Raw genomic sequence first — 28,000 nt, forward strand, 5'->3', positions numbered from 1 at the left:
GCGGAAAATTATTAGAAAATTCCACGCTTTAACACAAATGCACAATATTAAAATAGTCCATTATGAAGGTGTTTAATAAACATAATAAAGATGAATTAAATAATTCTCCAAAAAACATTGAAAAAGATGAAAAAATTCACACTATGTTGTTTGGGCGTTTAACTCAAGAACAAAAAAAAGCAGTATTTACCAACCATGAAAGTTCATTACTAATTATTGCAGGCCCAGGAACTGGGAAGACTGCAACATTAACATCTAGGATTGTTCGTTTTTTGCTAAGTGGTTATTCACCAATACTTGCATTAACATTTACCAGAAAGGCAGCAAATGAACTTAAAAGTAGAGTTTCAATAGTTTACACATCTTCAACAAAAATTATTTGTTCAACAACGAAACAAATAAAGAATGATTTAAAAAATGATAAAGGTTTATCAGACTTTGTTCCAACACCGGAAATATTCATTGGAACTATTCACTCATTTTGTTGGAAGCTACTTAAAGAATATGGCACCTTCATTGGCTTACCGAAAGATATTTCAATAATTGATAGGGAATTAGCAATTAAATTATTAAAGTCCTGTTTATCCGAAAATTCAAGTAGAGCCCCATCTCAATTATCAGATTATTCTTCGCTAATTCTTGATCCAATTAATTTTGATGAAGTTGAGAGAGATGACTTTGATGAAGATGAAAATATCCGTGATGAAATTCAAAATATTGAGGCTGAGAATGAGCAGTACAAAAATTTATATAATATAAACTATATTAAGAAAGAAACGGATATTAATGGGCAAATCAGAAAAAATAATGAGTTTGAAAAGATATTTAAGATTATTAAGTTGTTGAAAATAAAAAAATACTTAAATAAAAACGAATGTACGATAAATGATGTTAACGGAAACCACGAATTGCTTGGAGTTTATCTCTCATACAACAAAAAAATGACACTGAATAAACCATATTTACTAGATTACACAGATTTAATTACACTCACATTAAGTTTATTAGAAAATAATATAAATATTAGGGAAAAAATTCAGGACTCATACCCTTATATATTTTGTGATGAGTTTCAAGATACTTCTAAACTACAACTAAAAATACTGGAATTATTAACTAGAAGCCGAAATAAAAAGAGGAAATTTGAAATTGAAGAGTGCATAGAAAGTGAAGGTTTTAAAAGAGGTGGGGTTACTGTAGTTGGAGATGATGATCAAGCGATTTATAGTTGGAGAGGTGTTGAAACTGGAGTATTTTCACAATTTTCTTCAATTTTTAAAAATAACATAAATTTAATTTATCTTACCACAAACTTTAGGTCATCTAAATCCATCATTGCAGTTTCAAACAATCTTATTAAAAAAAATAAATCCAGAATATTTAAATTATTAACAAGCAATAGTAGTATTGGAATAGAGCCAGTAGTTTATTATTTCCAAAAGCAAATTGATGAAATGCAATGGATTGCAACTACTATGTTGCTTATAAAAATGAAATTGAACTACTCATGGAGTGAATTTGCTATTTTGGCAAGAACAAATGACACTCTTTTTTATATTGAAAAATTATTCAGTGATAAGCAATTTTTAGCCGGCTGTTTAGAAATGTTTCAAGATACTGAAAATATGAATATTCAAAAAAGTTGGTTCAAAATGATTCCCAGTGATTTATTAGATTTTGGAATTAACCAATTAAGTCAATTCAAATCTCTTGAAACTATTTTTCCAATTGAAAATACATCTAGAAACTATCCAAAGTTTACATCTGATCTATTGTGCAAGACGGAGATATTGGATATTTTATCTTATTGCAGACTGATTGTTGATGAAACTGCGGATGATTGCTTTTTGAGAGTTTGTAATCGCCCTAAAAGAGGTATTGGTGATAATGCAATAAAGTTAATTGAAGAATATGGTGCTAAAGGAATATCGCTAATGAGAAAATCTACTCAGCCTTTAAATGGAATTTGTGAATTTAATAACAATTCTATTTATGGAAATACAAACACATGTAAATCAATAATGGCTGTATGCAGAATGCTAGTATCAAGCAAATTGGAAACAAAATCTAAAATAAATTCTAAGCTGCACAACAAAACTATAAATTCTATTAAATCATTCCTAGAGTTTTTAGATGATTTAAAACAGTTCACTGAGAATAAGGTTTCAGTATCAGAAATAGTTAATTTAATAGTAAAGAAAATGAATCTTGATGATCAAAATGATAATATTAAGGAATCTACAAGCAAAAAGATAATTCAATCTAATTCTACTAACATCAATTCTAATAAAGTAAATTCAAGAAAATTAAGTATTTTAAGTTCTATCTCTACCCTCTTAAAGCATTCAGAACCCTATACACCAAATGATGAGCAACCTACTGGGTATGAATGCTTGCTTTGCTTCCTACAAGATGCATCTAACGGCTTATTACAAATGAAAAAAGGAGAAAAGATATCTTTGTCAACTATTCACAAAGCAAAGGGGCTTGAATGGAAAGTTGTTTTCATTCCCAAATTTGTTGATAAAGTATTCCCTTTATATAAAGAATTTGAACATTTGGAGTTACAAAATGAGTTTGATGAGATTACTTTAGAAGAAGAAAGAAGAATTGTTTATGTGGCTTTTACAAGAGCAAAGGAAAGACTTTTTATTAGTGTTCCACTTAATGTAGGAAAGCCCTCTCCATTCATACAGGATGCAAATCTTTCCACCTATAATAAATATCCGAAAGAAATGGATTTAATTAAACAATTTCCAAGAATAGTTGCAGGAAAAAATTGGACAAAAAGTTAGAATAATTAAAAATTCAACACTCAAAAGTACCACTTCTATTCAAAGCCTCGTCTAACTTGGATGATAATGGAGGGCTCCTAGATAATTGTTGCAGGCACTTATTTATACTAAAATCTTCAAATTCCTCAATACCATCTGGAGATTTCCTGACAATGTAGAAACACTTGCTACATAAGTCCTTACCTAGAGAATTTTCGTGGTTCTTGATACAGATTGATTTTATCCCTTTGATTTTTTCTTCACGTCTTGGATGATATTCCAATATTGAAAAAAGCACTTTATATGTTAAACTGTCTTTTTCAAAAACAGTATTTACTTCAGATTGCTCTAAAACTTCTTTAATACATCGCCTTAAATGTTCTATTGATGCAAATGTTTGTCCACCTACAATTATAGGCATTGTAATAAATGCCATTTTTTGTTTATTGAGTTCCTTTTCTCTTTCTTTCTGTATATGTTTTGGAAAAACTGAGTGTATTATTTTCCTCGCTTCATCTTGATTGACAAGCGAAACAGGGATATTCTCTTCACGAAATGTTAATTCCATGCCTTTAACAAGTAATTGATCATTTTTAAATGGCTTGAGCAAAACAAAACATGTACCATCTTGAGTAGTTTGAGATACGTATCTTATTAAGTTTTGGCTTTCTGGTTGCAATTCATTAAGTTTTTCTTTTATGGAGTCTTTAACACAAGACCAAGATACAGTTTCCGGCAAATTTATAATTTTTAAAATACAGCCACCGGCATGAAGGTCTTTACCAATAACTGAATTCTTTTCTTTTGTTTTTTTCTTTGGCTCTAAATTGGGCAGATTTTTATTTAATTTAATCATTGCTTTCCCATCCTGGTTAAATTCAACAAAAATCATTTCATGACCTTTAAGCACATCTATTATTTCTTCTTCTTTAGTAATACCCAGATTTTTAACCTTTGAACAATTTAAAAGGTAGGAGACAAGTAGACGATTTTTTGGGTCTGAACGCATTGTATTCTGGAAAAATGAATCTGTTTTGAGATTTTCATCTGAAAAATAATACTCTAGTTGCTTAATCAACAAACATCTAGTTTCTTCTCCAATTACCAATGAATCAACTTTAATTCTTTTGGGTTCACAACTTCCTACAATAGGAGAAGGTGATCGCGAGTGAATCTTCTTAATTTCGGTCATTATAAATATAATATTAATTTCGGAAGAAGTTTGTAAAAATTAACCATTTTTTTTTTTTTGCAATTGCGCGCAGCGGCGCATCACTAATTACTATAATACAAATCGAAAAAAAGATAAAGGAAATTTAAAAATTAGTATTTCAACAAACCATTAAAATATTTATCACAATTCATAAGTGATACTTATAAATAATTGTCAAGTTTCCTAATCGTAAATCTAAAGAAAAATCAAGTCATGAAGTTAACAAGGTAAATCGGAAATATTTTGTGAAAGCGTTTCTTTTGTATATTAGGTTTTAACAATTCTTGGTTGAATTTTAGTTATCAATATCTTATTAATTAAAGATTCCCCATGTAAGACTAAACGTATATTCGGCACCGGGCAAAAATGTGGCGCTTGAATATATGTCTCAGAAATCAATTTCTAACTGTTATTAAGGTAAGTTATTGTTAAAGGCGAATGGAAGATACACTAGTACCAGTGTCTACGTACAGATCTTATGTGTTTGAAATACACGCTATTAATGCATAGCTGGAGAGAGAGAAACGTATAGAGGGGTAGCAATTCTTATGGTTTCTAGTGACTGATACTAGCATAAAAATATACATATTACATACAAGACATCTATATATATGCCAGTAAAAAGCAAAAACAAATTTTTCTGGCGGTTATACAATGCATTATAAAACTTGTCAATTTATGTGTCGGCTCAACAATTCTAATAAATTTTAATTATTGCAATATAAACTCTAGAACTCAAATTATCTAGAGTCGTTTGAATGCTCAGTTATATATTTAAATATGGAGAGTGAAAGCCGTATGAACAATGATGAGGCAGTACTGTTTCAAGAACAAGATTTAAACAAGTCTGAGCCAATTGTTCAGTCACCAAATTTTGAATCACGTGAACCTTTTACTGTCGAAGATAATTTTGATGATAATTGCAGCAGCACAACTGGAGCTAGTGGATATAGGGATGCTTCGGTTTCACCTCAAAGATTTTCTAATATTGGACATGAAATTGGTACTGATGGTATTTCCACATCAAGAGCCAATGATGTTGAAGTTGAATTCAGTAATTCTGGTTCATACAAAAACAGTGGTTCAAGTAGAATACACAACGAAATATGTGCCATTGAAGAAATAGAAAAAGAGAATTTACAGATTGATACAGAAACTATTCATGCTACGTCAAACACACCAAATGCAAAAATTAATGCTAATCGTGAAAATGAAAATATAGATAACACAGATATTAGGCTTAACAACTCCGATATAACGGATGAAGACTTGTCTTCGACCGAATTTCTATCCAGACAAAGGGCTCTAGATAGAGCCAATGTTTTTTTAAGATGGAATTTGACTCCTTCTAAACAACAAATTAAGGAATTTTTAGAAATGGTTCAAGGTAAACTAAATTTGAGTATGGTATCTGAAAAAGGATATGACTATTGTTTACTTTACTTTGAACTCCTTCGTGATGGGCTTATAAATGCTCACTTATGGCGTGACACAACCATTGAAGAACTTGATGTGGCAATAACAGAAGCTCGTCAAACTTTAAATGGTGAAGTAACCCCTCCCCAAAATATCAAGAAGCGTAGAGTTAATCATACTGTACAGGAAGACAATTCTTCATCTTATAATTCAACTAATATTGGAAATGAAAAGATTCCATTACACATATTGACAAAAGTAAGCAAAATTCATTCTGAATTTGATGATGCGTGCTCGGAGCTTCAAGAAACACCTGTGAATTTTAATTTTGAGCAAAGTATTAGAAGTGATGAAGTTGAAGGAAGACCGGATGTAGATAACGAAGATCTTGATAACTCATATAATAATTTAGGGTGGCAAGGCATCAATAGTAATAGCAGTAAGGCTAGCGATATAAGTCTGGAAAGTAATAGTTTAAATCTTAACAAGGACACTAATGCCGATTCTAATAAAGATGGAAGTGATAGTGACGATACAGGGGACAATAATCAAGATAACGAAGGCAACACATCTTCTAGGCAAGATGCTATGAATCGTCTTTTAAATCCAAAATCAGGGTGTAAAGGTGTTTCATGGTCAAATCGCCAGATGGCTTGGCTTGCATTTTGGAAGGAAGATAATCAAAGAAGGTCGAAGACGTTTTCTGCAAGGAAGCTTGGATTTGAAGAAGCACAAAGAAGAGCCATAGAGTTTCTACGCCGTAAGAGAGAGGAAGTTCGTATGAAAACACAAGCACATTTATATGAAGAACTTCCTAGAGTTGTCTCATCAACTATTAATTCATCCAATGACGGTTCGAGTATCAAAACTCCAAGTAGGCGTAACTATTCTAACTCGAATGCTACAACAACTGCAACTCCAGCAACTCCAGTAACTCCACTAGAACTTGACCAATATTCAAATACGGTACATCAATTCATCCCAGGATTTGATGACTCTTCACGCAATTTAATTACCGGAGCGAACCCATTATTTAGTGCATCAGGGAATATATTGGCAAGTAATATTCCGTCGATGATTAATCACGGTACTAATGTTCAACAAAATGTCATTCAATCTAATATTGGGCAGCCAAACATTCTAACAGCTACTGCAGCTGCAGCTGCGGCTGCCCATCAAATGGGACTACCATTTCACCTCGCTGCACTTTCATCCATAGCGGGAGGTATTCCTATTGACCCTTCTATTTCTGCAACTGTCGCTGCTGCAACAGGTATCAACCTTGGCGTTCAAACTCCTTCACAAAGTCAGACAAATCCTATTAATAATTTTACTCACGCTGCTTTAATGGCTACCAATCCATTCTTTATGTTTGGTGCAGCGGCAGCGGCGGCTGCCGTAGGTTCTACTAATATAGGACCTAACGGCTCTAGCTCTCATTTCCCATGGCAACAATTTCAGAATGCAGGAATTGGGCCTTTGATTCAGAGTCAAATGCAAGTAGATATAAGAGAGTCATCTCTTTCTCAATTAAATAGCAACAATATTGGTTCAAATAAATTTGAACAAAAGAGCGATAATAAGGATGATTCTTCGGAAGTCAATACAAATCCCTTATTAGATAATGAAGATGAGCGCAATGAGAGTAATAATAAAACTATAATTAGTGAATCAAAAACGGAAGTTATAGCTAACGATATACATGAGTCTATGCTGGACAACTTTAAACCAAAGCCGAAAGTCGAGGAGGACACAAGTTCCATCACCACTTTATCAGCGCATACTCGACTAATAGATGTTTATAGGCACTGAGGTCTCACGGACTCTCTAATACAATTTATTTGCTAAATATAGCTTTAAATTGTATTATTATAATTTATTGCAATTTTCTCACTAGATCTATATTATTGTTTTAAAATTTAGAAATAATTAGTAACTCCTCACTTTATTTAAAGTAATTTCTTATTATTGAACTACATTGTTTTTGAAACTTGCCCCCTCTCAGTATTCAGGTTTAAGTTCAAAGCTCCTGAATTAAATTTGTGACTTTTCCCTATTGCCTTATTGAAATGAATTTTTTGTAATTAATTCTCTTAAATCTGTGTGAACTGCAAAAAAAAAAAATTAAATGCACACTTGTGAGCATGCTTGTGGAAGAATACCAATTAAAAAAAAAAATAAGATTAATAAAACTTAAATAAATTACTACACTGCTAAAAAATGCCTGAGAAAGGAGGTGTTGTTTTAAAAATTAAACATGCAGCAGAAAATTACAACGAAGATAAAAAAGATGGAAAAGCTGTTGCAAAGAAGCAAATAGAGCTTGAGCAAAATGCAGCAAGGGCAATTATGAATTTAAGACATAGAAGAGATTGCAATGGAGAAGTCACCAGGTTTTCTTGGTGTAGCGATCCATTATGTAGAATGTGGTATGATATGACTCAATTTTTTGGCTTTTTGGGCGAAGATGTAATTGACACAGATATTGATAATGCAATTATTTCTGTAGCAGATGGAGGAAGTGGGATATATGAAAGGTTAATAGTACTTGGATACAGAATTTTGGATGCAACAGGGAAGGAATATGCAGTAAAAAAATATATGAATTCAGGAATTGATGGAATGCCGAAAGAAATTAATAAATTAGTTGGAGAATCTAATAAAAAGTTGCTTGTATTTTTAAAAATGCGTTGGCTGAGTAATAATATATGTTCTGTCGAGTGCCTTTCCAAATTTGCAAAACGATACTGCCATTATTGTAAAGCAGAGTTAAATTCTGATTCAAATAAATGGGATGATATTAAATTATCTAAGTATGTAAAGTTTTGTATTTCATTTTGTATTTATGGTCAGGGAATAATAGACTGGAACAATCCACTAAACATTGAAAATAAACTCTGCCAAAGGTTCCCTTGGTTAGAAGTGCTGATAAGAAGTATGGATATGGGCATACTAAATCCATCTATGCAAGAAGATGGAAAGTTCTTATCCTCTGAGGGAATAAGAAATGCAAAAATTTTGGGAATTTTACATAGACACTTTGGATATAATAGAGGGAAAAAAGATATTCCACCCAGAGTTTTGTTTGCATTAAACACACCTGAAGGATCTCAATTACCAGAAGAAAAGACTGGCCAAATGATTTTTAGTCATTATATCAGCCATTATTTTAAGGCGGTAGCTACCGAACATGGTTTTACTGGAATTGATACATTACATTGGGTAGAGAAAGAAAAAAATATTTTATTACGGAGTAATGCTTTAGAGTTATTTGCTTTAATAGACTTAGAACTAGGTGAGATTTACTCTAATGGTGTATCATCAAAAATAGAAGAGAAATTTTCAAGATATAGAGGGTTATTTTTTTCATTAATTGCAAATATGTTTGTACTATGTGAGGATGATAAGAGTGCGCAAATGTGGCTGCAAGAGTTAGTTACATGCGTTAGGCAGGTACAACTTTACATCATAGAGTTTCATGAGTTTATTAATTCGGAGTCTATGCAAAAGGTGAATAGCATTCCTCAAAACGAAGTTTTCACCATTTCAGAGACTTCTCTTGACCATACTCACGTCCCTGACATTTTTACAGATTTGGAGCCTGAAGAAATTATATCATTTATTAGCTTGCTTGAAAAGTGTAAATCACCAGCAATTGTTGATTCTTTAAGAGAAATAGCATCTAGTTCAAAAAACTGCATCAATGTTGTCACTGAAATTGCCACAATTCCACAAAAATGGATAAAAGATGCTATCATTAAATTTGCAAAGTTTTCTAGACATGAGGCAAAGAAAAGAATTAGAAAATGTGATAATTTTAATTTGTTTGGTGAATCTTGTAATGTGGAATCGGACAGCAACGAATCAGAACACTCAGCAAATGCAAATTTGAAGAAATGCGGCGATAAAAACAAAAAAACTGTACCAAAGGGTAGTAAGCAAAACATTTCAAATAAAAATGTCGATTTAAATTTAAAAGCGAATAATTCAAAAAATATTCATTGTGCAGAGGCTTTATGCCCAATTTTGAAACCTGTGACATTTAAAACACACAATGACAATCTTGGCATCGAAATTCAGCCAGTTTCTCTAACATTTATTGATGAAGAGGGTAACCCAGTACATTATACTTTAAATCCAAACTCGAGCACCATTCCAAATGGGATTGTAAAGCCCATTGGTGAAATAGTTAATGAAAATACAAAAGATAATATAATAAAGGACAATGAAAACTCAACACCCAAGAGTAAATCACTACACGTTTTTTCGAGAAATATTGGTAGAAGCAGGTCACCTAATAGAAAGAGTTTTGAAAGAAGGGAGCACGGAGTATTTATATGTGGGGATACCTCTTATAATATTGAGGAAAATAATAATCTTTTGAGAGTTTACAAAGATAATAGAGATTATATCAAATTTAGTGGATATAATACAAATGATTTTCCAATCAAAAATAGTTATTATCACCTATAATATGAATTATTGAAATTATTAATAGAAGAATTAGAGAATTAGTCTTATTAGATAATTTAAATGTGTGTATTCTTGATTATAAATTTAAAATTTGAAAGTTCTAATAGGTTGTTGCAATATAATTTTGGTAATTAAACTAATTATTTCTAATTCTAAAATTTAAGATTAATGAATTAATTAAATTTCTGTGCTTTATTATCAAAATGAATCTATAAATGGTTGATGGTATTAATTTATTCATGATTTTTAATCTGGAAAAAATATGTAATTTGTTTTGGAGGGAATTATTTAACATTTAAATAAAAGGAAAATGAGAAAATTCAAACTAAGCTATGAAAAACTTTCTTTCATAACTACTTTTTAAAATAATAGATTTAGTAGAATTGATCAATTATTGAAATTTTTAAAGGATTCTCCTCAATTCATCATTCCTGAAAAAAAGACCGGTTTAATTTGGATTTCATATAAGAATACGAGAGGTATTCAAACAAATAATCCAATGTATAAATATCCAAGTGGCAAGAACCCAACATTAAGTACAATTACAGAAACAAAGCTGATAGAGAATCATCTCAAATCAGTAGATACATTGAACAGAACAGAAAAAGAAGTACCAATAAATAGCGTGGTTAGGTTAATTCATGTTAGCAACATGGCAATGAAGCTTATACTTGGATCTGTAAAAGAAGCATTTAACGACTATAAACGGGGAAATGGACTTTCAATCAAGGGAAAATGGTTAGAAAGTGAGAATCTAGAAACAGTAAATCAAACATTAAGATTACTAAGGGGGGTAGCACTTAAATTCGCGCAATTTATTAATCTTAATAATGCCAGCGTTCCTATTGAGTTGTCAAATGCACTGAATGATGCAAAAAAAATGCATTCGCAATTCCAGTCCGTCAAGTACATAAATTAATGGAATCAGAACTTGGGAGTGGTTGGAAAGAAAACACTTTTACTTATTTTTGTGAAAGTCCCTTCGCAGCAGCTTCAATTGGACAAGTACATCATGGGATTCTAAAGACGGAAAATCCGTTGCTGTAAAAATTCAATATCCTAATATAATGAAGATAATTCTATCTGATATCAATCTATTCCAGCTCATAAATAGTTATTTTCGAATTTTCCCAAAAGGGCTGTTTATAAATGAACTATTGGCTGAATTAAAAAAAGAATTAATTTCTGAATGTAATTATGAAAATGAACTTTTATTTTTGAATTATTACAAGGATAAAATCATTCCCACAATGAGTATGTATGATTTAAAGGTGAATTTTTACATACCAACTGTGTATAATCACTTGTCCACAAAAAAAATATTAACTACAGAAAATATGAATTCAGAAAATACGATTGAAATCTCATCTTTGTTTCAAGATAATAAAAAAAGCTTATTTGATTTAGAAAATACCAAGGAATTAAGGAATTCAATAGCCGAGTCACTTCTTTATTTGACATTGCACGAACTTTTTATTTTTAGAACGCTTCAAACAGATCTAAACCCTGCAAATTTTTTGGTTGATTTGAAGAAAAATCGAATAATATTGCTAGATTCGGAGCAGCCAGATCATATTCTGAGGATTTTGTAGATGACTATATTAAAATGATCAAATTTGCAATTGATGGATCAGAGCCTGATATAATAAAACAATTTATTAAGATGAAATTTATTTTAGGGAGTGAAAACGAAGAATACATCAAATTGCACTGTAATGCAATTAAAATGGTCTCTGAGGTTTTCAAGTATTCTTCATGCCCATTTGACTTTTCAAAGAGTAAAATAGTTGAAAATATTTCAAAAATTATCCCGAATATATTGTTAGAAAGAGAAACAGCTCCTTTTTCTGATATTTATTCACTACACAGACGTATCGCAGGATTCTTTATCATTTGCAGTCGCCTTGGAGCAGCAATAGGCTCACATAAAATATTCAATCAAGTCTTGGAGAAATATAATACGAGAAGAGTTAAATCAACTTCTAACTAAGTCTAATCTACTAGAATTTGTGAAATATATATTTTATACTTGAAAGCGCTTAGTTTAGCACCAATAAAGCTCAATTTTATCAAAACTATTAGAGACCTATTAGTAATACTTGTTTAAAAAATTTTATTCAAATTTAAAATCCACGTTAGAATCTGGATTATACTTAAATTCTGGCTCAGCGCTGTTGATTGTGTCGAATATCTCTTCATGATCGTCTTCGTACTCATATGGGAAATAAGAAACAATTATGTGGAATGCCTTTTCATAAATGGCCTTTGAAGGAGCTTCCTGAAGCTTCTCAAGCCTAGAGAGTCCATAAGCCTGTTCTACAAGGGCACAATATGGATTTTCTTGAAGGCCACGTTCATGCTGTTTTATCGCACCTGTCTTTAAAATGTTCTCAATTGCCTCTAGGGCTACATTTATTACCTTCGCATCCTCGATGCTGAGTAGGTCACAAAGAGGCTTGATCACACCCTGGCTAACCAAATATTCAATTTGTTCGACAGTACCTCCTGTTGTTGCATTAGAAATTGCCCATGCAGCTTCCTTCTTCACATCAAACTCTGCAGTGTTAAGTAGATTAACTAATGGCACAATTAGTCCGTTGTCAATGATTTCTTGGATTTGTTCTTTGTTTCCTGCTGTAATATTTGAAACAGTCCAACAAGCTTCTTTCCTAATTACTTTTTTAGGGGAAGACAAAAGCTGCAAAAGGTACCTCGCAGCCCCACATGACAAAACCATCTGAGTTTGTCTATCATCACCAGTTACAATATTTCCAACACACCTAAGAGCAGGAGTTTGAACAAGAGGTGATGGGTGGCCCAAAAGCTCTACAAGTCTGGGACATGCTTCACTCCTTAACACTGCCTCAACACGATCATTTGGACCGTCTGAAATATAGCTAAGTGCCCAGCAAGCATCTGTCATAACTTCCAAATCAGAAAAATATAAAAGCCTACATAGCACTGGCAAAGAGTGAGATACCATTTCAAATGGCGGTGGTGGTCTACCTCTACATAAGTTGTTTACAGTCCAAGTTGCCGTTCTTAGTATGCTGGTCTTGCCGCTGACCTTGCCACCTGCTGAGCTTGGTGATTTTACATTCATCATTTGCTCAATGTTATCTAAAGGCCCTATTTCTAGTGCGATTAATTGTAGGATTGGTGGAAGCGCACCTGCTCTTAATACTAGATCGCGACAATTCGCAGAATCACCAGCTATATTACCGAGCGTCCAAATAGCTTGTTCTTTAACTTCAAGTTTCGGACTATTTAGAAGCTCAACGCATTTTGGAATCGAGCCATGCCTAACAACTTCACATGTTTGCTCAGTAGTGCCAGATGATATGTTTGTTAAAGTCCATGCAGCCTCAAATTGAAGATTTGGGTGGTCATAATCACTTAAAAAATGAACCAAGCGAGGGATTACTCCAGCGTCAATAACTGCTTGAATTGGTGGGTTGTGTTCTCTAGAAAGCAACCTTCTTAATCCTTGTGTTGCTTCAAACTGGGTGTTGAATTCCTGACTCATTATTCCTTGAGATAATGCCGGAATATGCTCAACGCCATACATACTTCCTGATTGAATGTTCATACCCATCGACATATTGTTGTTTTCACCATCGTTTCCTTGACGTCTCTTGCTAAGTTGTTCGTCACGTTGTTGTTTTCGAATTTGTGCTTGCTGTTCTTCACGTTTCCTTCTAGGGTCATCGAAGGTTTTTTTATAAGCCTTCTTATGGGTCTCCAACTTATCCATTGTCGCTACGATCCCAATTTATTATCTTATTTTAAACCCACAGTTAACTATTGCTTTCACTCACTTAAAGAAAGTGGAATTATGTGGCGGTAATTTATCCCCGCATCAATTCATATTTATTTATTTTAATCAATATACGACTCATTATTGAAAATAGTATTGTAGATAAACATTTTAAAAAATTAATTATATATGTATTAAGGTAAATTCTTCACCGCCAAATCTATCTTGTTATTAAATTAATTTATGATTTTATTGTTTAATTTTGTGATAAATAATGAAGGATGTGTCTGCTATTAGTGGATTGATGGGTTCATACCTTCTAAAAGGATGGATAATGTTAGGTGATGCCTGCCCATCTGTAAGTATTAATTTTATTCAAAATATTCTTAATTCAGTTAGTGCGAAGAAGTACCTTTATTAGAAGATCCTTCAAATGGACTTAAGTATTGTATGAAATGCTCTCCACCTATTACATCTGGTAGAAACTTAAACAATAAATTAACTGAATCATTAAGTAACGAAGGAAAACTCAGCGTGCTTACGAATACCGAGGCAGATTGTGCTAACAAAGAAAGTGATAGAACAATTTTTAAAAATTCCCTAGAAAAAAACGTTAATTATATGATGGTTGAAATATCAAAAATAGGTGTGAACGCATTAAATAGTGGAGATTTTACTATTGAGAAAAGGTAAGTTATTTTTTTTTTTTTTTTAACAACTATACAGTTAATCGCTCAGACTAGATATTGTTGATAAGGCGGCAAGCACCATACACAAATTACTCAGCATCTACAAGCTTGACTATAAACAATGAATGCAATTGGCTCCCTAATTAGTGCTAGAATTAAACTAGAATGTACGAGTCTGCTGAGCTATTCTTCATCTCTCTGTTGAGCCGCTTTAATGAATGCCTCTTCAACTTTTCTTCTTGCATCCGGTTTATCGCCGCTTTCTTCTCTCTGTTGATTTGAAGCATTTGCCACAGATTGAAAAATCGAGCCAAGTTCTATGAGAGCTAATGCCCTCTGCTTTCTTATATTTAGATCAACTCCCATGTCTTTCACCAGTTTCTTTGCAACTGACCTAATTGTATCTTCGATGTCCATTATTGTGATCTGAAGCATTGTATCCAAAATAAGTGGCAATGTCTCCTCGAATTTTTGTTGTGTTCTTGCTGATTCCTCTGCATCTTGTTCCAAATTAGGTTCATCAATATGTTCATTTCCTGTAGCTCCGTTGCATTGTTTTTTCTTCATGGATGATTGCAGGCTTTGAGCTGCCATAGCTGTTCTGAATGCGGTAGATGCCATTTTCCAAGTAGATGCAACGTTCCTTGTCTTTGCTTGGAACTTGGCATACTTGCCTCCTATTCCAAGAAATGTGTCAATTTTCCCTAAGTATTGAGATCCATAATTTTCGTAACTCCAGCCAATTGCCTCAACCATTGCGTCACAAAATGAATTATTGCATAAGCTCTTCACCTCTTGAGAAATCGATTCTCTCCAATTGATGAGAACCTCTGAAGCTTCAATTGGAACTGAATTTTCAGCATCAAACTCTTTCAATACAGGAGCAATTTTCTTTCTCATTTCCATTGCAAGTAAAATTGTCCTTTTATTTTGTTCACCTTCAATTGCCTGCTCCATTTCAATTGAATTGCCCATTCCATTTTTACTATTGCTGGTGGTAGCAATCTCAACAAGAGAAACCATTTTAAGCTTGCCTACATACTTTTCTAAACTATCGGATCCAAATAAAATTGTGAAAATCAGATTTGAATCAATTACGGGCATATCATAAGTAGCTCCAATTCCATATTCATCATACCTTTTTCTGCGTTCAGGATCTGCAAGTATTTGATAAGCTTCACCCAACTTTTGAAATTTATCTTTAGCGTCTGCATCATCAGGGTTTTTATCTGGATGGTATTGTTTTGCCTTCCTATAATATTGTCGTCGAATTTCATCTGCATCTGCATTTGGTGATACAGATAATAAATCATAATAAGTCGTATCGGCAACGCTTTTTGAAGTCAAATTTATTGATTCTTTCTTATTATAATCATTAGTTTCATAATCGTCATTTTTTTGTGTAGATTTTGATTCCTTTTCCTTGAGTTTCTGAATTTCATCATCTAATGAATAGTAGTATTCAATCCACTGTCTGTTTTTTTTATCCCATTTCCTTCCCTTGTTACTTTCAGTTATGGCCTCCGGAGTATTTGCTACCCCCCTTGCCATTTGGTATCCAGCAACTCCAACGGCAGTCACAGGTAACGCAACCGCTGCAACTATGCCAGCACCCATTCCTTTGAAAAATCCGGATACACCTTCAGTAGCAGCTCCAACTACAGGAGCAGCGACTAATGTTGCAACACCAGCTGCAACACCCTTCCCCACTGTCTTCATTCCGCTGCTAAACCCTGCCATTGCATCTCTTGGTCGCCTTGTAGAAAACAAGCCACCCAATACACCTTCATCGCTATAAAACAAAGAATTCATGTCTTCGCCAGCGATATTCCCGGTCCCGGATCGAACAGCCAGCTGATACCAAGAAGAAGTTGATTCATCAAATGAAGTGCTTCCAGGCTCAATTTTGGAATACCTCTGGTCATATGGTAGTTCATCAATATTCGCTTCAGACTTCGATTTTTCTTCAGGCCTCTCATGTTCAACTATATTCGATGAAACAGTATCTGACAAGAATGCATCATCTCTCACATTTTTTCGCTCTTGTTCCATTATTGTCATTTGATTAAATTACAAGTTACATTATAAAGGATAGTTAAGCTCAACTTGCCAACAAACACTCACATTGGCGCCTAAGTATCACTATCTCGCAAGATTGTTATTAAATTGCATGATTGAAGGATAATTGTACAAGACAATTAATTTATAATCCTATTCATCTACATTAATCTACTTGCGTTTTTTTACTGACAATTACAATATCATCTATTGAAAGATCTCGCCTAATTAATAGTCTTTTGCTAATCGCTTTATGAAGACTCTGCCAAAAGTTATATGCAATAAATTTACCTATTAATCATTGACTTACGGATAGTGTTAATGCTTCCCCCCTGGCTCTATCATTTTGCTCATCGAGAAGCTTGAATAAATTCATTAGCCATGTGTTCGGTGATTTTCCTTCATCAATGTGCCTAATAACGATCACATGAATTACTGAATCTTCGAAAATACTTACCTAATGAACCCTAGTGGAATTTCAACTTTTGATAAAGTTGAATCCGATAGAATACTCTGGGCGTTGACTAACAACTTAATGTATTCTTGACTAAAAAGAATAAATAATTTAAATTCTGAATGATAAAACTTACACACCGCTTTTTAATTTGTTTAAACTATCTGTACTCTTGTGGCTGCTTGAGAAGGCAATTTCATTTGTAATAGTCGTTAAGTTTCTTATAATATCAATATAGCATTCTAAAAGAGGGTCTATAGATGCCTTGCTTTCCATTCTATCTATAGTAATTCTGCAAATAAATCAACTCTTGATATATTTTAATACACAAAAATTAATCGGCAAACCTCATGTAAGAACTTATTTTTATTCCGATATTTTTGATTTAATAAATTTCATAAAGCGCATAGAATATTTATCTGGTGGAACCGCTGAAATGCCGTTTGATGATCCAATAGTGATAGTTTTGTAGAGTCTTTCAAACTTTTTAATGGCACTCCAAGTTGAGAAAAAGTCAATAAATCCCAAGTAATAAACTTTCTTTTGGTCGGAAGAAAGAATTCCAACAAATTTTCTATTATTTCTATTTTCAATTAGTGACTTGATGTTCGGGGATTCATCTTGTACATAATGTATTCCAATCAGGAGTGAATAATCCATTATATTATAAATTTCAAAAAATCTACAGTCTATTTCTAGTTGTTTTAATAAATCAATTTGATCTTGTTGATTAATATGCAACATTTCCTTATTACTTTTCATGTCCAATTCTTTTAAAGCAATAGTCTTATCTTCCTGAAGAATTAAAGGTGTCGACCTTCCAATCCAACTTCCCTTTATGTCATATCTTCTATGGATCTCGACGGGTGTGTGAAAAATATTCTCCATTACAATAAAAAAAATTTTGTGTATCTTGCTTTTTTTTCTCAGTATTGAATTGCCATTGCTTAAAATTTGTTCCCTTATTGAATTAAATGGCTGAAGAAGAGGCTTCTTAAATCTAAGAGCATGAAGCCCATATATTCTTGTTATCAAACTATTTTGATTGCTTTCAATATGGCTAAAATACTTACTTAATATACTTCTAAAAAATACTGCCGTCTTTTTCCCTACGGTCTTTATTAAAAATCTCCCATCTGTAGTGTAGTAAAAAAATGCACCAGACTTCCCTTCGCTACATAATTCATTCATTGAAGATAAATTTCCCAATACCATATTTCCTAATAATTGTTCTGGGCCAACACTTCTTACATACGATTCCGGAGAAATATTGCATATTTCGCGGATCTTTCTGAATACCATGGGATTATAATCAATAAATTGTACAGGTTTTACAAATCCTTTATAATCATTTGCCTTTTGAATTGAAATGTTTGATTTGGCATTTAGTGCTCTTGAAGTCCTGGGAATAATAAAAAATTTCTCTTTCATGATAAAATCGTAATCTGCTACATCTCGATTCGGCTCTGAATAAACTCTTCCAATTGCTAATCTCATTCCAACCATCATATTCAATACTGTATTCCAGCTTTCATGTCCAATATAAACTACATACCCCTTAGTTATTTTCACCGTGGGGGCATTTATTCCACTTATTGGAGATACTTCCTTTTCAGAGTGAGAATACATGGATTTCATCAAAGATATATTCGTCTTGGAACCCTTTACTTTAATTTTGCTGGATACTTTTGCCATATTTTGGAAGCCTCCGCTCATATTGCTCCTGTGTCTATAAATGTGTATCAAAGAGACTCGCTTCCGATTATTAGGATTATAGCTGTTCCTATTGTAATCAAGGGTACTGCTTGTCTTGTGCATAAATGTTTTTTTGATCATTTCGCTTGCAGACATTCGATGTTTAGTATTTGGAGCAACATTACCTTTATTAATGTACATTTTCCTTCGATTATAAACTTTTTTTATTATTCCCGAATTTAAGTTATTATTTACAGTTTGAGATGGTGGTACTTTATTCTGCAAGGAATAGATACTTTTTTTGTAAATTGAATCAAGCATCTCAATATTACTGTTCAAAAGATTTTTCAACGAGAGCATGTCATGAGTAAATATGTCTACTGCGTTATTAGTACCTATAAAACTTTGAACTTTAAATTTTCTTGAGCTTTCATTGATATTAAAAAGCATGCAATTCAATAAACTATCTTCTTTTGGGCTACAAATCCATTTTTCCAGAGTGTTGAGTGAATCAGTTGTCTCCCGTTTAATGCATTTAATGTCCTCCAAAATATTAAATACCTGTAGTTTCAGTTGAGACGTAAGCTCCTTCTCAATAGACTCAATATACTCAACTCTGTCAATTGGTGGCTTATTAAAAATATTGATTCCCTCGAATATTAAAGGTGATTTCCTACTATCAAGATCTAAGTCATAAGATTCGAGTATATTTGGAGTTATTATTCCAAAAAACGAGAGGAACTCGGGTGAATCTTGAATTGCCATTTTATAACTTTCAAAATAGATTTTAGGTTCATTTTGCCCATCTTTCACTGTCGAATAATTATTGAAAAAATTTTTAATTTCTTGATCCGAGAAATTCAATATATGTGGCCCAACGAGCATATATCTAGCATTGTCAATTGCTCGAATAGATTTTAATAGCTTCTCAAAAGTAATTCCGTCATTCAAATCCATATAATCTTCTCCCTTTATTACCCTGTATGAAAACCTTGCCTTTTCGTTAAAATTTTCGGAAATCATTATTGCCAGTGATCTACCAAATTCATAAAAATCAAGTAAGTTGTTGTTATCTGTGTCCATCGCGTTAAAAATCATTTGTGAGAGAAGTTCATCATCTAATAACCCCAAAACCATTCTGAACCTCCGAATATCCATAAACCCTAGAATGTGATGTCGAGATAATAATAATTCAAATTAATTTTTGCATTTAATATAAACACATATTATTATAGCTACAGAATAATAATATTAAGGAGCTTATAATAGAACTTACCATTATCTGAGTTTGAGATAAATGTGTTGTAAAAATCTTTAATTTGTTTTGTGGATAAGTTTGTCTCATTTTGGATTTTTGTAAAAACGTCTTGCTTTAATTTGTAACTTGAGCGTCGTCTAATGAAAAATTTGATTTTGTGCATTAGTTAAAATAATCGATATTATATACAACATATCAAAAATCTATTGTATAGCTTTTAATCAAACTCCGAATTATTAGATACGAATTAATACAAGTAAAAGATATTTAAAACCCACTACGCGGGAGAAGTTCAAAAACATGTAAATATTTAATAAATTAAAGAGAAAAATGGCGATGAAAATAATTATTTGTTCATAATGGATGCACTAAATCAAAATTTGTCGCATATTCAATCTCAAGTATTTCACGATAATTATTTTGTGTTATACCTGTTCGGTAGAGGCGCCCTATCATCCTGAATTGTCTTGGATTTATTAAATTGAACTGGTTTTTTGCTCGCAATAATGTGGTACTGACCCTCTCCTTTTATCATAGCATTTAGTGGTATCCTAACAGTTTGGCTGTTTACAAGCCACATAAGAGCTCTGCCGATGTAGCTTGAAGAGCTTTTAGAATTAACCTAATTCTATCATTAGTTACCTTTAAAAAAAAAAATACGGCTTACCTTCGATAAAAAAGGCTCTACTTCCGTTTTCAAAGAATAAATTACATTAGTAGTAATATTATGTTGCTTAATAATTTGGAATCCAGTATTTGCAATTGTGTCCTAAATCATTTATTAAATAAATATTCTTTAATCTATCTTAAGCTTACCTTGATATCTGGCCAAGCAATTGTAGGCGAAATATCTGCGAAGAGCATCATTCCGCCGGGTTTAAGTAAATCAAAAACTCCCTTTACAAACTTGTCAAAGTTAGGATAACAATGAGCAGACTCAACGTTTAACACAATATCGAAGGATTCAGGTGCAAAATAATTTTCAAGTTCCATACTGCTTCCAACATAAAATACTTTATTTCCAGCAGGAATTAAATCCTTCTTATATATTTGTCTACATACTTCAATCCCCTGATCACTAATATCAATTCCAGCATATGAAATCGGCTCAGCAACACTACAAACTACAACTGAGCCTCCTCCTCTCCCACATCCTACCTCTAAAATGGATTTGCCTTTGAAGTCATCATCGTAAGTAGACAGAACTGCAGTATAAAGCTGTACTGAGTTCCAAACATCATTAAAATTTGGTGGAGACTCTTTCTTTAACTTTTCCAATTTAGACTCGATAAATCTATCTAGCTCGGAGTTTTCAGGAGGGCTATGAGGAGTTTTAATTGCATAGCCATAGTTCATAAATGAAACGTCAATATTCGAAGTATACTGTAACTTTGTAAATAATGAGTTGCAAGCATTATAACAAAATCTCCAAAATGACGGAGCAATATTCAATAATGACTTAAGGTGCCAATAAGTTAGCCAAACGAAAGTTAGTATTGAATCAACTACCGTGAGTATTTTCATTTCCTCTAAAGTTTTGGAATTTTAATAAATAATTATTTACGATGCTTCGTTTATTAAAAATAAAAGTGGATGTAAATGGAATATCCTAATTTACTCAGAGCATTAAACAAGTCGAGTGATAACCCTCGTTAAATTCCGAAACAAAAACTATCATAGTTGTCAAATTTAAGCATGGAACAAAAATAAATCTAGATATTTTTTATAAAAAAAATGTGTAAAACAAAGTTTTATTAAATTATTTATAAATATTGCAATTTAAGGAGTTACATCTTGTATTAGTATCAAATAACCATCTATGCATTCTGAATATTCTAAAGATTTTTTAAATAGATAATCAGGGATAACATTGAGATTTACAATGTAGAGCCTGCTACATTTTATTTTATCCTTAATTTCGGCAATTACCTAATTGATCAAAACTTACAAAAAAAAATAAAGAACTTTCCCGCGAAAACAATAACAGAAACCACCTCACAATACGTTTAAAAATATGTCTATAAGAATGAAAGTGAGGTAAAGTGAGAATATAAGGAAAAAAAATTCTTAATCCAGTTAGCTTTTTTCTACAAAAAATTTTATGGGAAAAGTTTTGGGTGCTCTGTTTTGCAAAAAATTATAATATGCAAAATAGAAAATGAATCTTTCACGTCCCGGATCATCTAAGGTTAGAACTAATGAATATTTGAATTTTAATGGGAAGAGCAAATTAAACAGAACAAAAATTACGGTTGTTGTAAGGAAACGCCCTCTTACCGACAATGAAATCGCAAGGAATGATATTGATGTTGTGGAGGCGGTATGCGATGAAAATACGATTTATGTCCATGAATTGAAAACCAAAGTAGACTGTACTAAATACATCGACAAGCATTCATATACTTTTGATCGAGTATATAGTGAACAAATAAATAATAGAGAACTATACGAAGATATTATTCGCCCTTTAACGGAGAACATTTTCACCCCGGGATTTAAATGCTCCTGTTTTGCTTACGGTCAAACTGGAAGTGGAAAGACTTATACAATGATGGGAAGTGAAAATACGGCCAATTCTAATAGTTTGCGGAAAAGAACTGAGCGTGAACTCGGAATTTTTGAACTAGCTGTAAATAATATTTTTGAACTTCTTGAACAAAGTGAGCATGAGAATAAAGAGGTTTATGTCTCATTTTTCGAGATTTACTGTGACAAACTGTATGATCTACTTAACAATCAAAAGCTTGTGAGTGCAATGGAAAACAGTAAACGTGAAGTAGTTGTCAAGGATCTAACTGAAAGGCTAATAAAAACGAAGGAAGACTTGTTATCAGTTATTAGTAAAGGATTAGAATATAGAAGAACTGCTCAAAACAGTATGAATGATATGTCATCCAGATCTCACGCAATTCTTCAAATTGAAATTAGATCCAGAATTTTTTCTTCTACAAAAGAATCCTCCCTTCAATCTCCTCTTTCTCCAAAGTTTATAACATATGGGAAAATGGTATTTATTGACTTGGCAGGAAGTGAGAGGGGCGCAGACACAGTGCATAGCACAAGGCAGACCCAACAAGATGGAGCGGGCATAAATCGTTCTTTACTTGCTTTAAAGGAATGCATTAGAGCTCTTCACGATCAACAAAGTAGTCACGTTCCTTTCAGGCAATCGGAATTGACCAAAGTTTTAAAAGATGTATTTGTTGGAAACGCACACTCTGTCATGATTGCGAACATAGGCCCCTGTTACTCTTGCTCTGAGCAAACATTAAATACTCTTAGATACGCGCACAGAGTGAAAGAACTGAGAAAGAAGTCAATTAGTAGATCAGACACTTTTCACAGTGACAAATACATATCCAAGAATCCACCAACTAGAAAAACAACTGCCCCTGCAAATATGTCTAAAAAGGATGTGTCATCAAGCAATGAAAGCCCGAGATCCTGCACTGAAGAGGAATTTGAAGAATCTAATGCTGATACTGAATTTAGAGAAGATGACTTCGAAACTTTTCCAGAAATAACCAAATATGGTAATACAGCTGAACATTACGTAAGTTTATTGTCGCCAAACATACCTGCCAATGAAGAACATGTATCAATTGGAACCGCATCTCCGCAAATAGAGCAATTATTCGGAAGAGGTAGTATTTTCAATATTCCTGGTATTGGTGTAGTCAACACTGACACAATTCCAGAAGCTGATCTTAACAAATTAAAAAAATATTTGGGTGAATACTATATTAAGAAACAAGAAGAGCTTGCATCAAGTCATGCGACACATTTAGGTATATTATGTGAGTGTTTGAAAGAAGAATCTCTAATATTAAAAGATCTTTTGAAAAAAAACTATAGCAGAGAAAGTTCTAATGAATACATTCAAGAATTAAAAAGTTTGATTACGAGAAAATCAGAATCTTTGGAGGGCTTAAAAAAGGAATTAGCAGAAATCGAAGAACTCGTATCAGTTATGGATATTATAGGAATCAGGTAAAAAATTGTTAATTGTTCAAATGCTTATGATAAATGATACTATTTTCTCTAAAGGCTGTAAATTAGTTATCTATTAAATATTCACGTTTGTATATCTACTTATTCTCAATAATTGAACTTATATAGAATTTAAACGTTATCAAAATATTAGTTAGTTTTATAAAAATACTAAATTAGAAAAATTAGAAATAGTATAAGCATGTAAAATTTTTATTCAATCAAAAGTTGGAGCGTACTTCGTACTTATCCATTAGTTCTGTTTTGAATTGCCGTTAAGTATTACTTCAAGTTCTGTTGTTTAATATTCAGCGAGGTTAAAGTTGAACTTTCTTTACGAATTCTTCGTTTCTAATATCATAGTATAACTGAAGTTTTAAAATCAGATTTTTTTTTTAGAAAACGAATTTCATTAGCCCAGAGTATTAATAGATATTTCAACATGCTTTTATTTATATCCAGCCCCAATTAATAAAAGAGAATACCTAGATTCCTCATCCAAAACTTATGAAGCCGAATTATAATACAATCTAAGTTGGTAGAATTGATTTCGCCAATCTAATAGTTGCTAACAAAAAAGGCATGGCGGCAAAAATGAATCATTTTTGTATAAATGTCACTCTTTCAACCAAGTAACCAAATCAAACTAACTAATGTTGCAGTTGTCCGTTACAAGTCTCATGGAAAAAGATTTGAAGTTGCATGTTATAAAAATAAAATTTTGAATTGGAGAAGCGGAATAGAATGGGATCTTGATGAAGTTTTACAGATTAGGACAGTTTTCACAAACGTCTCAAAAGGACAGGTAGCAAACTCTGATGATTTAATTACTGTTTTTGGAACAAGTAACATTGATAATATCTGCAAAACTATTTTGAGTAAAGGTGAGATTCAAGTATCAGAAACAGAAAGAGGCTACATGCTTGATAAACAATATACCGACATCTGTCATATTCTCAACAAAATGACTGTTAATCCAAAAAATAATTTACCTTTGTCAGTTAAAATCATAGAATCTGAATTAAAGGAATCTGGGTTTTCTGTATCATTAAACAAGACAACCAAAGAACAGGCACTAAAAGCGTTTGACATATTAAAAAAACGTATTCCTGATCAAATTGAAAGGACTAAAATGATGTTAAAGCTGTCAGTAGAAATTGGAAATAAACATAATATAATTAAAAGGCTTAATGAATTTAACATATTTCCTATTTCTTCCGAAGAAAACAATAATATTTATACTATTACGTTTCTTTGTGAGCCAAGATACTATCGAGAAATAGATCAGCTGGATTGTAAATTACTCTTAATCGACTCAAATGTAAAAACTATGGATAAAAATTCATATTTCGATAAAACGGAAGTTATTAAACTTGAGAACTTTAACAAGAACGATACATTATCTGATTCACTAACTGTCGAATCGAGAGCCTTTAACAATAAAAAACTTGTAAGAAAAGAAATTAACATTAAAGAAGAAAACCCAAATATGTTCGTAAAACCCTTGTTTTTAAATTCGAATATAGAAGAAACTAAAAATGGCGTTACGTCTAACATGCTTATCTGTCGAAAGTGCAATATTCAATTAATGGATTACAATGCGTTTAGGCAACATTACCGATCTGAATGGCATATTTTTAATACCAAAAGGAATGTGAGAAAAATGGATCCGATTAGCGAGGAAGAATTTCTAGAACTTCAGCAAGATATAAAAATGGGCTTTCTTGCAGTAGAATGACTTTAGCTCGCTATTTACAAAGTCAAAAACTTAGGTATTATATATATATATTTTATTCTAAAATTAGATAACTAGAAAGAAACTTAGAAATAGAAAATAATTATATATATTTGATAATGATCCAGCCTTTAATTTGCAGTTATTACCCTTCTAAACTTGATATTTAACTCACTATTACAGATGAAAAGTCTACTTTGTAAGGATTGTTTCATAATATATAAAAGCTGCAAGGAATATTTTAAGGGAAAACATATTTGGACTAATAATTGAGTTTTTAAGAAAATTTAAAAGCACAAATTATGAGAAATTAAGCTTAAAATACAGTTTATACAATTTTATTATGCAAGAATAATAATTTCTAGTATTCAACTTTAAACTTAAATTATTCGAGTTTCAAAAGGAATTACAGCAATCAGATAGTTAAAATCAACAATTTGAAAACATTCAATTTTTATTGTTGTTTGAAATACCTCTTTGTGCTTGAAGTGAGTAATAGAACTGCTATTCATCATAGAAAAATGTATCTGGCCACCAACGCATAATAGGTTCAAGTCTCAACTCTAACACACTTGTTGGAAGAGTTAAAGAGAAGTTGTTCAATACTCTGGGGTGAATAACGCCCATAACCCCAATAACAATTTGTTGATTCAGCATTGTTTTTTCAATATCGATGCTCTTCAAACAGCTGTTTAGTTCTAATTTTTGAACAATAATTTCAACGCTTCTTGTTGGTAGAAAAGTGGGGTCATTAACTTCGCAAAGGGAGTACATACCAATAATATTTGGGTGTATTGTATTAGGTTCGTTAAGTGAATATTTTGCAACTAGACCCAGCTTACTTAGTAACTGATCAAGAAATCCGTGAATCTCTTCAAGCCCACTACCATTTGAATTGCAATATGCTATTGCCACCCGTTTATCATTTCTTGATCCGGATGAAGTATTATTGTCTAGGATGACAACGTCACCCACTTCAAATATCTTTTGTGGAAGTGGCAGGCTTTTGTTGGAGGAAATTGTTTTTAGCAAAGATTGAATAAGTGTCGTTCTTAGGATTTCAAACTCACTTGTTTTTGCATCCTTAACTACAACCGGAGGACAGTTTAAGTTATACTGGACCTCACCCTCTAATGAATTTTTTAAGTAAATATTCTCGGTTCTAAATAAACTTTCAAAGCAATCAGAGTGTTTGCAAAGGGCCCAGTTCGAAGCTTCTGAAATCCCTAAAAGAGAGAGTTCACGTTTTACTTGCTCTGCCATCAAGTTAGATTTATCAAGTTCATAAAAACGTGACTTCTTCAACTTAATATTATTAAACCCAAAAGAAATTCCAACGTCTTCAATTATATCAACAGGATGTAATATATCCGATCTATTAATTGGAATGAAACACTTAAGGGTTTCATCATTTTCTTTAATTATTTCTGAATCTATCATCATTTTGCGAAGTAAACTCTGAGTCATATTTAGATCTAGAGTTGGGTTAATGCCAAGAAGATTTGATGCTTCAGACGCTTTAATTACAAACTCTAACCTCTCTACGTTTGGGGTTATCACATGATAATTACCATTTGTTAAATCCTCGTATTTGTGCGGAAATGGAGGATATGTTGAATGTTCATATTCAACCTTAACAGGCTCAATTTCGAATTGATTTTTACAATACAATGAGAAAGCAGAAACAATTTGGTTCAAAACTATTGATGCTCTATTATAGTCTGTTGCAGTTACCTCAATAAAAACATTCTTTGTATTTAAGGTGATTTTGCTCCGATTACCGTTTATTAGCGGAGGAACAGATAACACATTACCATTAGTATCTGAAACAACAGGCAAAAGCATCTCAGTTTCCACTAGTGAGACATATTTCTTTAGTTGTTGATGCTTGTTTAGCAAATCTAACAATTGGTTTCCATCAACTTCTGTTGTTCCAATCAAAGGTACAAATTTAATTTCATTGCGTGGTTTTGCATCGTAATAAAACGGGCCTTCGATCATATCAAGATCATGCGTACCAATAGAAACCAAAGATCTTTTCCTGCAGATATTATTATGTAACTTTTCTTGGTAATCAATAAAACTCTTATAAATATCTTCATTAAAACTCAGATCTCTTAATACTGCACATAAAATATAAGGGCGTAATTCAGCTACATTTCTTTTAACAATGATCTTTTGCTCATTTTTTCTGGGTTTCAGATTAAATAAGGGAATCTTTGAGCTTCCTATAAAGCAACCCAATGCAATTGCAAGCCCTTCTAAGCATAAAATATCAGGCCTGTTTGCAGGTATTTCAATCTTTGCTACATTCTCTTGCAGTTCCTCATCAAACTCTATACAATCCAATTCCAGACCATAATTAAAACAGAGTTCATCCAACCACTCACTTGTTACTTCTTTATTTAAATGGGAAGAAAGTACTCTTGTACTAACTGACACGACGGGCATCTTAACTTTATATTAACTTAATAACTTCTGACAAGAA

General features: G+C 32.4%; 14 protein-coding genes across 14 annotated transcripts; 8 read left to right on the top strand and 6 right to left on the bottom strand.

Moving 5' to 3' along the window:
* Positions 1-62: 62 nt before the first annotated feature.
* On the top strand, positions 63-2,795 carry ELE39_000384 (uncharacterized protein; the record flags this gene model as incomplete). The annotated part of the gene is made up of 1 exon (XM_067343408.1): positions 63-2,795. The coding sequence occupies one exon, from the start codon at positions 63-65 to the stop codon at positions 2,793-2,795; it is 2,733 nt and encodes a 910-aa protein (XP_067201342.1).
* A 13-nt stretch (positions 2,796-2,808) lies between these two features.
* ELE39_000385 (La domain fused to two RRMs) lies at positions 2,809-3,966 on the bottom strand (the record flags this gene model as incomplete). The annotated part of the gene is made up of 1 exon (XM_067343409.1): positions 2,809-3,966. One exon carries the CDS (start codon positions 3,964-3,966, stop codon positions 2,809-2,811), a length of 1,158 nt encoding a protein of 385 aa, XP_067201343.1.
* Positions 3,967-4,767: 801 nt separating this feature from the next.
* ELE39_000068 (AP2 domain-containing) lies at positions 4,768-7,215 on the top strand (the record flags this gene model as incomplete). Its single annotated transcript, XM_067343412.1, has 1 exon — positions 4,768-7,215. The coding sequence occupies one exon, from the start codon at positions 4,768-4,770 to the stop codon at positions 7,213-7,215; it is 2,448 nt and encodes an 815-aa protein (XP_067201026.1).
* A 408-nt stretch (positions 7,216-7,623) lies between these two features.
* On the top strand, positions 7,624-9,876 carry ELE39_000069 (apicomplexan specific; the record flags this gene model as incomplete). Its single annotated transcript, XM_067343413.1, has 1 exon — positions 7,624-9,876. The coding sequence occupies one exon, from the start codon at positions 7,624-7,626 to the stop codon at positions 9,874-9,876; it is 2,253 nt and encodes a 750-aa protein (XP_067201027.1).
* Positions 9,877-10,375: 499 nt separating this feature from the next.
* ELE39_000070 (ABC1 family) lies at positions 10,376-11,468 on the top strand (the record flags this gene model as incomplete). The annotated part of the gene is made up of 2 exons (XM_067343414.1): positions 10,376-10,782; positions 10,865-11,468. 2 exons carry the CDS (start codon positions 10,376-10,378, stop codon positions 11,466-11,468), a joined length of 1,011 nt encoding a protein of 336 aa, XP_067201028.1.
* A 14-nt stretch (positions 11,469-11,482) lies between these two features.
* Positions 11,483-11,866, top strand: ELE39_000071 (ABC1 like kinase; the record flags this gene model as incomplete). The annotated part of the gene is made up of 1 exon (XM_067343415.1): positions 11,483-11,866. The coding sequence occupies one exon, from the start codon at positions 11,483-11,485 to the stop codon at positions 11,864-11,866; it is 384 nt and encodes a 127-aa protein (XP_067201029.1).
* A 123-nt stretch (positions 11,867-11,989) lies between these two features.
* On the bottom strand, positions 11,990-13,630 carry ELE39_000072 (importin alpha; the record flags this gene model as incomplete). The annotated part of the gene is made up of 1 exon (XM_067343416.1): positions 11,990-13,630. One exon carries the CDS (start codon positions 13,628-13,630, stop codon positions 11,990-11,992), a length of 1,641 nt encoding a protein of 546 aa, XP_067201030.1.
* Positions 13,631-13,907: 277 nt separating this feature from the next.
* On the top strand, positions 13,908-14,326 carry ELE39_000073 (Sjoegren syndrome scleroderma autoantigen; the record flags this gene model as incomplete). The annotated part of the gene is made up of 2 exons (XM_067343417.1): positions 13,908-13,991; positions 14,033-14,326. 2 exons carry the CDS (start codon positions 13,908-13,910, stop codon positions 14,324-14,326), a joined length of 378 nt encoding a protein of 125 aa, XP_067201031.1.
* A 179-nt stretch (positions 14,327-14,505) lies between these two features.
* Positions 14,506-16,374, bottom strand: ELE39_000074 (uncharacterized protein; the record flags this gene model as incomplete). The annotated part of the gene is made up of 1 exon (XM_067343418.1): positions 14,506-16,374. One exon carries the CDS (start codon positions 16,372-16,374, stop codon positions 14,506-14,508), a length of 1,869 nt encoding a protein of 622 aa, XP_067201032.1.
* Positions 16,375-17,200: 826 nt separating this feature from the next.
* Positions 17,201-19,687, bottom strand: ELE39_000075 (phosphatidylinositol-4-phosphate 5-kinase; the record flags this gene model as incomplete). The annotated part of the gene is made up of 1 exon (XM_067343419.1): positions 17,201-19,687. One exon carries the CDS (start codon positions 19,685-19,687, stop codon positions 17,201-17,203), a length of 2,487 nt encoding a protein of 828 aa, XP_067201033.1.
* Positions 19,688-20,588: 901 nt separating this feature from the next.
* Positions 20,589-21,311, bottom strand: ELE39_000076 (secreted bacterial type DHHB like methyltransferase; the record flags this gene model as incomplete). Its single annotated transcript, XM_067343420.1, has 1 exon — positions 20,589-21,311. One exon carries the CDS (start codon positions 21,309-21,311, stop codon positions 20,589-20,591), a length of 723 nt encoding a protein of 240 aa, XP_067201034.1.
* Positions 21,312-21,945: 634 nt separating this feature from the next.
* ELE39_000077 (centromere associated Kip4p) lies at positions 21,946-23,781 on the top strand (the record flags this gene model as incomplete). The annotated part of the gene is made up of 1 exon (XM_067343421.1): positions 21,946-23,781. One exon carries the CDS (start codon positions 21,946-21,948, stop codon positions 23,779-23,781), a length of 1,836 nt encoding a protein of 611 aa, XP_067201035.1.
* A 609-nt stretch (positions 23,782-24,390) lies between these two features.
* ELE39_000079 (uncharacterized protein) lies at positions 24,391-25,515 on the top strand (the record flags this gene model as incomplete). Its single annotated transcript, XM_067343423.1, has 1 exon — positions 24,391-25,515. One exon carries the CDS (start codon positions 24,391-24,393, stop codon positions 25,513-25,515), a length of 1,125 nt encoding a protein of 374 aa, XP_067201037.1.
* Positions 25,516-26,016: 501 nt separating this feature from the next.
* Positions 26,017-27,963, bottom strand: ELE39_000080 (phenylalanyl-tRNA synthetase beta chain; the record flags this gene model as incomplete). The annotated part of the gene is made up of 1 exon (XM_067343424.1): positions 26,017-27,963. One exon carries the CDS (start codon positions 27,961-27,963, stop codon positions 26,017-26,019), a length of 1,947 nt encoding a protein of 648 aa, XP_067201038.1.
* Positions 27,964-28,000: the final 37 nt, after the last annotated feature.

The sequence above is a fragment of the Cryptosporidium sp. chipmunk genotype I genome (assembly GCF_004936735.1).
Source record: "Cryptosporidium sp. chipmunk genotype I strain 37763 chromosome Unknown contig_10, whole genome shotgun sequence".
NCBI lineage: Eukaryota > Apicomplexa > Conoidasida > Eucoccidiorida > Cryptosporidiidae > Cryptosporidium > Cryptosporidium sp. chipmunk genotype I.